We start from the raw sequence: 12,128 nt of genomic DNA, 5'->3' as shown, positions 1-12,128 counted from the left end.
TTTAAGTCTTTAATCCATCTTGAGTTCATATTTGTATAAGGTGTAAGGTGATTCCTCAAGGATCTAGAACCAGAAATACCATTTGACCCAGCAATCCCATTATTGGGTATATACCCAAAGGATTATAAATCATTCTACTATAAAGACACTTGCACACACATGCTTATTGCAGCACTGTTCACAATAGCAAAGACTTGGAACCATCCCAAATGCCCATCAGTGATAAACTGATAAAGAAAATGTGGCACTATGCAGCCATAAAAGAAGGATGAGTTCATGTCCTTTTCAAGGACATGGATGAAGCTGGAAACTATCATTCTCAGCAAACTAACACAGGAACAGAAAACCAAATTCCACATGTTCTCACTCGTAAGTAGGGGTTGAATAATGAAAACACATGGACACAGGGAGGGGAATATCATACACCGGGGCCTGTCTGGGGGTCGTGGGGTAGGGGAGGAATAGCATTAGGAGAAATATCTAATGTAGATGATGGGTTGATGGGTGCAGCAAAACACTATGGCATGTATATACCTATGTAACAAACCTGCATGTTCTGTACATGTATCCCAAAACTTAAAGGTATATTTTTTTTAATAAAAAGGATTTTGAAGTTTATAACTCAAATAAATTTCTACTAATCTATTTTGTTTTGATGTTATTACATTTTAAAAAATGTATTTTATGAAATACTTGGTAAGAAAAAAGTATACAATGAAGATAGATCTTTTGTCTCATTTTAATATGCATATGAGAATATGATACAATTGTTTTAGAACTTTTTTTATGTTCTATATTCTAACTCCACAGCTCCTGCCTTGTATAGAAAATGCAGCTGTAACCCAGTCCCTGTTGGACAAGGGGTGGAACAGATGGCTTGTGATCCTGTACTGCCTACACATTAGGGAAGCACCAAGGCTTAAATGGAATACTATTTTTTTTAGTACTAACAGTGCTAAAGTGAGAATAAATCATCAATCAGGGGGATGGAAGCCACCGAGCCTGCAGTCACGGATATTCTACTGCTGTGCTTGCTGTTTCTCCCATAGGTCCTGAACAAACTGAAGTGCGGCTGCTTCCCAAGACCAGTAATTAATCAGAAGAAGGTCTCTCCAATTCCCAGTTTGTTCTCAACCCTAGAGCCTAGATGACACATGCTTAAACTCTTCCATGTTACTGACCACATAATTTACTGAACAGTATGATCAGCCATTAAATTTTCTTGTCTGCATTTTTGAGAGAAAGGGAACTTGACTTGAAATTACTGATCATTTTGTCAACTTCATTCCATTGTGATTATTTTTTCAAAGCCTATATATCCAGTGCATACTTAATCTATATTTAAAAGATATCAATGTTTTTATGAAATTTAACTTTGGGGGTTGGAAAAATATTCATATGCTATTAAAGGTTAACTTAAATAAGAGTACATCTCTAAAAATTAATAGAAAATATTAGATTTTTCTATTATTTAATTATGATATTAGAAAATGTATGTAATATTTTCTTGATAGAGCATCTTCTTTTTAGCCACATGTACAGGAGCAATATATGAAAATAGCAGCAAATATCAGTGTACCAATAAGTGACATGTGAATTCCAATATACCTTCAAGGTAATAAAGAAAAAAATCACGTACTTAATTGTGTGTTCCATTAAGTCTTTCCAATTTACAAGAGAGAAAAGAAAAAGTAATATACTTGCTATGAATATTCAGTCTTGTATGTATGGGCCAATGTTTAGAGAGGTATAAGATGATGAATAATGTTTCCTTTTTACAATTATTATTTTGAGCTCTCTAATGTAAGTAGTAGTTTCTATAGCATAATTCTCTCTACAACATCATTTGCTTCATATGTCTATCTCTTCAAATATTTCTCCAACATCAGCTCATCTTACCCCACGATTTCTCAAGATAGGAAAAACAGCAAAACAAACAAAAACTTACCTTTCCAACATACTGAGGATCTGGTCCCATATGTTCTTCTAAAACAAAGAACTGATTCCATACCCATCCCCTTTTGGGACGATGGTGGACTTCGGTTTCACCTTCAATGTGTTTGGTTTGGTTTCTCGTCACCTTGATGGAGCTGTGGTGAGCAGTTCCATAACACCTCTGCACAAAACAGAGACACACTAGGACTGGACAGATGCAAGATGTGCTCGTAATTTTCATTGTAAGATAACTTTCCAGTTCACAGTTTTCCTTCTTTTCCTTGTCAGCTACAAATGCTTAGTGGGCATTCAAGAAAGAAGCCAGAGCATCTTTAGGAAGGACAGTCCAAAGTAAATTGTTTAGCGTGTCCATGATTTAACTGTCCATCAGGGAAAGGTCAGATCACATTTACATTCTGAACCACTTGGAAAATCAAAGCTGTAGTTGTCTGATTCCAACTCTTCACAGTAGTTGAACACAAGCAACCATTTTCAACCTAATGGAAAGAGAAAATTATCTGTGTTACAAAACATGTTTTTTTTTAACTATTTGCTCTGAATACAAATGATACTATTTTGCAATGTGATAGTATTGTTGATCAGTATCAACAATGTGATACTGATAGGCAAAGAACATATGCAAATTCTTTAGGACACATCCAGAAACCTATACACCTATATATCTACATGTATTTTTACATGAACCTTCCTGTTTGTTCCATTAATTCTCAATTACAAATGTATGTATAATTCTTGTTTTTGTTAGACATAATACAATGTGTTATATATAATACAAATTAATTACCTACTGTATGAGACTCATCAAACTTTGACAAAATATCCCAAGGCCTGAAAAATTGTCACAGACCATAACAGCAATCAAATAAGTACTTAAAGTGCTCCGTAAGTAAAATGGAAGAAAATAAAAGAACAAAGAAAAAGGTGGCTGGAAAAAAAATGAATGCAAGTGAAAATTACTCCAGGCTTGGGGAACAGATTGGATGAGTTGAGTGTGAGTAAGAATGCCAATTTGGCTGAATTATAAATTGTGTAAATTTTGATAGGTCCTGCATATCTACCCAGGGTATGGACTTCACACACTGACAAGGCAGATTTTCAAGCTAGGGAATTACATTACTAGGCTTGATTTCTAGTACACATGATTCTAGCAATTATCTAAAGACAGGATTTAAAAAAGGAAAAAAAAATAGTGGCAAATAAACAGAGGAAAAATGTTTCGATTTTTTAAATAAAAATAAATAAATAAACATTGAAGACATGAGTGTAGGTTATACTATGATTGGGCAACAAAGTAAAATATGAAAAATATTTCTGCAAAACTAATGACAGGATTTGGGAGAGACACGAATGACTGAAATTTGGGCCAGGCACGGTAGCTCACAACTGTAATCCAAGCACTTTGGAAGGTTGAGCCAGCCAGATCACTTGAGGTCAGGAGTTTGAGGCCAGCCTGGCCAACATGGTGAAACTCTGTTGCTACTAAAAATACAAAACTAGGTAGGTGTGGTGGTGCATGCCTGTAATCCCAGCTACTCGAGAGGCTGAGGTAGGAGAATCACTTGAACCCAGGAGATGGGTGTTGCAGTGAGTGGAGATTGTACCATTGTACTCCTGCCTGGGCAACACGAATGAAACTCTGTCTCAAAAAACTGCAATAAAATAAAAAGAATGACTGAAATTATAAACTTATTTAAAGCATATAAATTGTGCATCAAGTTTTGCTGTACTGTTATATATGTGTGTTTGAATATGTGTTTAGGAAGGTTACATTGTTTCAAGAATATGGCTATTTCATTTAGTAAAAACTATTAAATAAATCACTTCCTCATTCCATGCAATTCATCCCTGTAAATCAGCACAAACTGAAATGTAGATCTGAATAAATAACAAATTGACATAACAGTATAAGTAATTTATAATACTGAAAACAAATAATCAGTTACAGCATGATTCTCTTACACAGTTGAGGACAGATTTGGTCACGAAGGAAAAAAGTCACATGAGACTCAAGAGCAGGGCATATTTCTCTGAGTATTTCTTTCCATACATGAGGGTTAATAATAGTGCTTACTTCACCTTCGTGCTAGAATTGTATAGGATTAGAAGAATTGGAATTTCATTGTTATCATTTGACAAATATAAAATTTACCTTTTTAAATATTTTCTGAAAGCAAAGGTATTCTTCCCTCTAGTTTAAATCAAAACAACATCAAAACTCTCCTAAAATATAAGAGAGAGCAATACTATTCTAGCTCCAACACGGCAAGAGCACTGGAAAGAGAGTCAGAAATCACAGGTTTTATTTTCTGACAGTTTACTTACTATATGAATTTATGTGAACCATCTCATTTTTTTCAGTCTCGCTGTCCTCATTTATTAAAATTTGTGACTGGAATACCTGTATTTAATATTCTTTCCAGGATTTGTAATAAATTATTTGAATAAGTTTATATTAAACTTTTTATTTCCCAAGAGATTCTTAATTTTCAAATCATGACTTCCCCCCCCCCCCCAAAAAAAGAAACTTTATCCAGTTTTTCTTCTTAGAAGCCAAGTTGTTGAAGATATAGAAGGTGTTGTATTTTAATACTTTCACACCATTTGGTGTGATTTTCAAATAAAATTAACATCTTTGCCCTTCATGCTAAGTTGTTTAACCAAGCACAATTTACGAGTACAAGGTGAAGAAAGTGGCTTTTGTAATGCATTACAGATATGTAAAATTAGTGTTTTCTTTACAATACCGATTGTGAGTCATTCCAAAAATATATAAATGCATTTTGATCTACATATGCTTTATATGTTTATGAAACTCTATTATGACAATTATGAAAAGAGAAGATATATACTGTGCTATGGAATAAAAGAACAAATGTAAACATCACTACAGTGCTTATGGAGACAATTTTATTACTATATAATAAGAGGACAAAACTTCAAATATAAGATTTTTTTGCATTACTGCAAGAAATCCACCTCTGCATAGGTTAGAAAAAATTGAAATGCAAATAGTAAGAAAATAAACCACTGACTGAGACCAATACAATAGAAATAAGTGGTAGACATTTTCCATTTTATGACTGAGCAGTGTTCAAAGACCCTTCTGTTTTCATGGAAGATTCCAATATGTGAATTCTGATAAACCGAGCCCTAACTTTCACCACTAAAGACTTAGGCACTGATATGGTCTGGCTCTGTGTCCCCACCTAACTCTCCTCTTGAATTGTAATCTGAATTGTAATTCCCATTTTGGCAAAGGGATCTCATGGGAGGTGATTGTATCATGGGGGCTGTTCCCTCATACTGTTCTCTTGATAGTGAGTGAGTTATCACAAGATCTGATGGTTGTATAAGGGGATCTTTCCCCTTCACTCTGCACTTCTCTCTCCTGTTGCCTTGTGGAGAAGAACATGTTTGCTTCCCATTTTGCCATGAGCATAAGTTTCCTGAGGCCTCCCCTGCCATGTGGAACTGTGAGTCAATTAAACCTCCTCGCTTTATAAATTACCCAGTCTTGGGTATTTCTTTACAGCAGCATGAAAATGAACTAATACATTTTTACCAGCAGAGTGGGGTGCTGCTATAAAGATACCCAAAAATGTGGAAGTGACTTTGGAACTGGATAACAGGAAGAAGTGGGAACAGTTTGGAGGGCTCAGAAGAAACTAGGAAGATGTGGGAAAGTTTGGAACTTCCTAGACACTTGTTGAATGGTTTTGACCCAAATATCCATTATTCATTATCAAATGGATAATGATGTGGATAACAAAGTCCAGATTGAGGTGGTCTCAGATAGACATCAGGAATTTTTTGGGAACTGGAGAAAAGATCACTCTTGCTATGTTTTAACAAAGAGACTGGTACCATTTTGTCTGTGTACTAGAGATCTGCGGAACTCTGAACTTGAGAGAGATGGTCTCACATTGGAACTTATGTTTAAAAGGGAAGCAGAGGCCGGGCGCGGTGGCTCAAGCCTGTAATCCCAGCACTTTGGGAGGCCGAGACGGGCGGATCATGAGGTCAGGAGATCGAGACCATCCTGGCTAACACGGTGAAACCCCGTCTCTACTAAAAATACAAAAAAACTAGCCGGGCGAGGTGGCGGGCGCCTGTAGTCCCAGCTACTCGGGAGGCTGAGGCAGGAGAATGGCGTAAACCCGGGAGGCGGAGCTTGCAGTGAGCTGAGATCCGGCCACTGTACTCCAGCTCGGGCGACAGAGCAAGACTCCGTTTCAAAAAAAAAAAAAAAAAAAAAAAAGGAAGCAGAGCATAAAACTTTGGAAAACTTGCAGCCTGATAATGTGATAGAAAAGAAAAACTCATTTTATGGAGAGAAATTCAAGCCAGCTGCAGAAATTTGCATAAGTAACAAGGAGCCAAATGTAATTCACCAAGACAATAGGGAAAATGTCTCCAGGGCATGTCAGAGACCTTCATGGCAGCCCCTCCCATCAGAGGCCCAGAGTCCTAGGAGGGAAAAAATGGTTTCCTGGGGCAGGCCCAGCGCCTTGCTGTTTTGTGCAGTCTTGAGACTTGGTGCCCTGTGTTCCAGCCATGGGTAAAAGAGACCACGGTACAGTTCAGCTTGTTGCTTCAGAGGGTGCAGGCACCAAGCCTTGCACCAAGTGGCTTCTACATGGTGTTGGGCTTGCAGATGCACAGAAATGAAGAACTGAGGTTTGGGAATCTCCACCTAGATTTCAGAGGATGTATAGGAACACCTGGATGGCTAGCAGGAGTTTATTGCAGGGATGGAGCCCTCATGGAGAAACTCCGTTAGAGCAGTGCAGAAGGGAAATGTGGGGTCGGACCCCCACACAGAGTCCACATTGGGGCATTGCCTAGTGGAGCTGTGAGATGACAGCCACCGTCTTCCAGAACCCAGAATGGTAGATCCACTAACAGCTTGCACTGTGCATCTGAAAAAGCTGAAGACTTTCAATGTCAGCTGTGAAAGCAGCCAGAGCAGGGGCTTGCATCCTAAAAAGCCACAGGTGTGGACTGCCCTAGGCCATGGGAGCCCACCCTTTGCATCAGCCTGCCCTGCATGTGAGACATGGAGTCAAAGGAGATTATTTTGGAGCTTTAAGATTTAATGACTGTCACACTCGAGTTTGGACTTGCATTGGGCCTGCAGCTCCTTTGTTTTGGCCAGTTTCTCCCATTGGAGAAGAATTCTAAGATTAATTCTTATTCAAAAATGTTCCCATTTCAGGGAGCATTTATCCAATGCCTACATCCCCATTGTATCTATGATGTAACTAACTTGCTTTTGATTTTTATAGGCTCCTAGGTGGAAGTGACTTACCTTGTCTCAGATGAGACTTTGGACCTGGAGTTTTGAGTTAATTCTGGGAAGAATTAAGATTTTTGAGGGACTGTAGGGAAGGCACATTTGTGTTTTGAAATGCGAGAAAGACAAGATTTGTGAGGGGTCAAGAGTGGAATAATATGGTCTGGGTCTGTGTCCTCACCCAAATCTCATCTTGAATTCTAATCTGAATTGTAATCCCCATTTTGGGGGAGGGACCTCATGGGAGGTAATTGGATCCTGGGGGCTGTCCCCACGCTCTTCTCACGACAAGAGTTGTCATGAGATCTGATGATTTTATAAGGGGCTCTTTCCCTTTTGTTCTGCAATTCTCTCTCCTGTAGCCTTGTGAAAAGGGGCATGTTTGTTTCCCCTTCCACCATGATTGTAAGTTTCCTGAGGCCTCCTTAGCTTTGTGGAACAGTGAGTCAAATAAACCTCTCTCTTTTATAAAATACCCAGTCTTGAGTATTGTGTGAAAATGGACTAATACAGGCACCAAATACTTTCGTTCTACATCCTTTCATTAGAAATCTCATCAATGACATATGCACATAAATGATATACTCAAATGATGGAAAGATGTAGGAACAGTTGAGAAATCTTCCACAGCAGTGGCAATTATTTCAAGACCCAAGTATAGCAGTGGTGAGTTCTGCAGAAATGACAGGCAGAATACAGTGGCATAAATTAAAAGAGTTCTAGCTACATTGTTCTCGTGCCAAGTACTTGACATTCTTTCTAACTGTCTAAATTCCATTGTTTCCTACTTCTCCCTAAACCTGATTCGTAAACACCCTCAACAATTCAATTGCTATCCAAGACAACTCAAACAAATGTATTTGCTGTTTTTTATGTCCAGAGTTGACTTCTGGTGTTTGAAGAAAAGAACCTTCTCTAATAAAAAGCATTACTGTTGTAATAATCCAAAAAATAAGTTGTTTCCAAATAATGCATTATGTGAAATAATTTATAATATAGACCTCTGCTTTCTGCTAAGTACTGAATGTAAGTGATTCAACCCTGCTTTCTGAGACTCATCGCTTTCCTCTGTAACTATTCTCTTTCATTAGTAAAGTTAATAAAACTGTACTGCAAGATAAGAGATGTGACCTCTACTGTACATTTATTGGAACACCGTCACACTTGTATTGGCACTTTATTTTCTAAGTTTCACATTTCTCATTTATAAATCAAGGGCTTTCAGGTGGGTACAGTGGCTCATGCCTGTAATCCCAGCACTTTGGGAAGCTGAGCCAGATATATCAGTTGAAGTCAGGAGTTCAAGAGGAGCCTGGCCAACATGGTAAAATCCCATCTCTACTAAAATTATAAAACTTAGCTGGGCATGGTGATGCATACCTGTAATCCCAGCTATTTGGGAGGCTGAGGCAGGAGAAACTCTTGAACCCAAGAGGAAGAGGTTGCAGTGAGCTGAAATTGCTTCCCTGCTCTCCAGCCTGGGGGACAGAGTAAGATTCTGTCTCTAAATAAATAAATGATAGCTAGCTAGCTAGCTAGCTAGATAGATAGATAGATAGATAGATGATAGATAGATAGATAGATAGATAGATAGATAGATAGATAGATAGATAGATAGAGTAAATCAAGGGTTTCTGTTGAATTATGTTTAAGCCTGTTCACTTTCCTAAATCTTTGTATTTATTATTTAATAACTGTATCACTTTCAAATGACTTTCTTTAGTTTGCTGAATTACTCAAATCACTGAAGATTATATCATCAGCTATACATAGCTCTTCAGTACAGTCATTCCTTCAGAGAGTTCTGAGGAAATACCATTCTCAATAATAAAATAATTCTCATATGTACCCCAAATGTTATTGCTTGTCCCTAGGGTCTTTGACTGAATTTTGTTACCCAGTTGGTTCTTAGTTCATAAACCCTAGACTCCAAGGAGGTCTTAAGAATATTTTCTACTAGCTTTTAAAAACAGTTTTCCTTTGTTCTTTTCGTTGATTTAAAAATTGTCAGTGTAAAAAATATTCTGGCTACATTACTTCATGAATGGATCATTCCATTCTCCATATGGGTGGGATGACATAAGATATCATTTCTCATATGTTGACCATGATATTCTATGTTGAATAGAATTATAATTGCCATTAAAAATCTAAAATGTAGTATTATGTGTTGTTGGTAGGGATATTATCTGGTTTTGTGTAGAGCAAGCCTAGCTTAAATAGAAAATGTCAAAGAAGATACACTTTGATGGAAAGATCTTATTTTTTGGAATGATTTTCATTATGGGATATATAAGGACCTCTTATGTGGAGAAGGACATGTCAAAGAGATCACGAGGCTCATACACAGAAACTGACTTGTCAACTGTCAAAATGTAGATTTATCAGATGATAAGGCTGTTTTTCTGGAGAAGATGACTAACTTTGAAAATAATAGAACTTACTTTCTCCAGGATGAATTATTTAAAGTCATCATACTGTCAGACAGATTTAAGTATATAAAATTTTCATTATTATTGATTGCTGGGGTACTTACATAAGGTGAAAGTTACAGGTATTGAATAAAAGCTCAGGGTTTTTTTTTCCAGGTTTAACAAATAATTAACTATTTGCTATCTAACTATATGTATTTTTCATCCTCAGAATGTTAACCTATATATCTGTCCTCTGAATGCTTAAAATTATCTTTGAATTGGTGGTTACAGGCGTAACTGCCATTGATGGCAAGACACAACCTCAGGTACAGGTCTGACCTTGAGGCTATGGTTTCCATTATTTTGGTATCTAATGATTAGCAGTAACAGTATCATTCTATCATTCTAAGATTAATTCTTATTGAATTTCCAATGGCATTGGCTTCTGAATTTTTGTTTTGCCTTATTATCTTTTACTCTTAAATTTTACAATTTTTCTCTATAGCTTTGTTTAATCTCAATCAACAATTTATCAGTTTAATAATTAATTTTATTCTTCTCCATCTGTGTCCCTTGGCTTAAGTATTTCTGGCTTACTGTTAAAATGCAGATATCCACAAACCACAAGGAATTGTAGAGAGTCTCATCTAAATTAGTTGCAAGCATTATTTCCAGACTGATTTCCAAACCTGTATGTTCAATTTCATTTTGACCATTTCAAGATATTCTTATAACCTTAGGGTTTTGATTAATTTGGGTAAAATAAATTACATTTGCTGAAAGCAGATATATATATATATATATACACACATACATAGATATACATATGCATGCATACATATATATAAAACAGCTAAATATATTTAAAATTATATTAAGATATGGTTTATCTGAAAGATAATAAAATGTTAAAACAATAAATAAATCACAAAGCATGAACTTTTGCATATTGTGTTTTCCTGTTGGAAATATTCATTTAAGTTTTATGGAGACAGCAATGAAAAGAATGCATGTGTACGTGCAGGCATTACTTTCTGGCACGGTTAATTCAACTATGTTTTCCTTGAAAACTGTAGTCTCCAAACTCCACTTAATTTAATATATCCTCCATGGTCTACAAAGGATTCTCAGTTTGGGGAGATAATTCTCTTTGGGTCTTCTGCATTTCTGCACATCTTCTGGACAAGAGGTATTGACAGTTTTATTGCATAATTTTTTTTGGATGCTAGTACAACAAACAGCCTTGGAAGACAAAGATAGAACCTTTTTGAGGGACAGAGGGCAGATTTGTTTTCTGGCTAGATTATAACGATAACGTCTTCCTCCAAGACAAAGCTGGGGAAAGTTTGCTAGCAGATCCCGTAAATACTTAGGATTCTAAAGCTCAGAGTTCCTCAGATGTCACCTACGTAGACTGTGTGTGTGACATATATCTGGGCTGCTTTATGCTACTTCATAGGATGTGAGAAGCAAGGAGAATTTATGCTGTCTGTTGTGCTATGGGAAATAAAATCTTCTGTCTGTGACCCAGGAGTCTTGTACCTTTTGCCAGCATCTATAAAACTATGGCAGCCTAACTTGTTAGCTTGTAGCTAGGGTAAAATCTCAAATTCTGCACTTGAAAGTTTAGGTAACACAGCTCAGTGTAACTGGTTTTTCCTCTAAATTACATTAGCATGTATCTAATCCTTTCTTACTATTGCAGATCATCATTCTAATTATTTCTATAGGTAATATTTTATTTTTCTTTTGTATCAGAATTTTTTTTCAGTTCTCACACCATGTCTGGTGTATTTTCCATCTCATGCATTGGCCATTAACGTGTCTTTTATATTGTAGCCAATAAGTAAACACCTGTTGAATGAAAGAGTAAGTAAATGGGAAACAGACAAATCAATTTAAGATTTGTGCAGCTAGAGTGGTGTTAGGATACAAAATTTTAACTCTCTCTTTTGAATCTATTCTTGAGCTACATATAATATTACCACCTCCCTGTTTGAAGTTTCCCAATTTTTTAAATAATTTCCAAGATAGAGCTCTAAATCTTTTATATGAAATTCACAGCCTTTCAATATTTGACTCCTTTCTACTTCCCCACTCATGAGTGTTTATCCAGGAAATATCATGGCCTGCTCATAACTTTCTATGCTTACTGTTTCCTGACTATGCCTTCATCTCCAGCCCTCTATGCATTTGAGTAAGCTCTTTCTTCTCAGTAAAAGTTCATGTATCTCTTGTAATGACTAGCCATTACATTACCATTCCCCAAGCGAATCTTCAGAGCTCATCCAATCTGTTTCCAAGGTTCCTGTTCTCTCTCTATGGTCCCATGGATCACATGATATGGCACTAATTCATTTACTTGTTTGTCTTTCAAACTAGACTGTAACTCTCTGCCAAAGTTTAACTCTAATGTCAATATGTTCAGTGATTAGCACAGACTGGTGTTCATGGTCAAGACTAAA

General features: G+C 36.7%; 1 protein-coding gene across 9 annotated transcripts in view; it reads right to left on the bottom strand.

Annotated features, from left to right (window-relative positions):
- The window catches only part of CDH18 (cadherin 18), a 1,132,251-nt gene that overhangs the window by 366,878 nt on the left and 753,245 nt on the right, over positions 1-12,128 (bottom strand). For all 9 annotated transcript variants that reach the window (XM_030927840.1, XM_030927845.1, XM_030927844.1 and 6 more), the window contains one exon: positions 1,949-2,432. In XM_030927840.1, coding sequence (XP_030783700.1) covers positions 1,949-2,176 — 228 coding nt within the window. In that variant the 5' untranslated portion in view covers positions 2,177-2,432. The remainder of the gene's footprint in view (positions 1-1,948; positions 2,433-12,128) is intronic.

The sequence above is a fragment of the Rhinopithecus roxellana genome, chromosome 3, assembly GCF_007565055.1.
Source record: "Rhinopithecus roxellana isolate Shanxi Qingling chromosome 3, ASM756505v1, whole genome shotgun sequence".
Taxonomy (NCBI): Eukaryota; Metazoa; Chordata; class Mammalia; order Primates; family Cercopithecidae; genus Rhinopithecus; species Rhinopithecus roxellana.
Note: the sequence above shows the minus strand (reverse complement) of the source record. Positions and strands in the feature narration are given on the sequence as shown.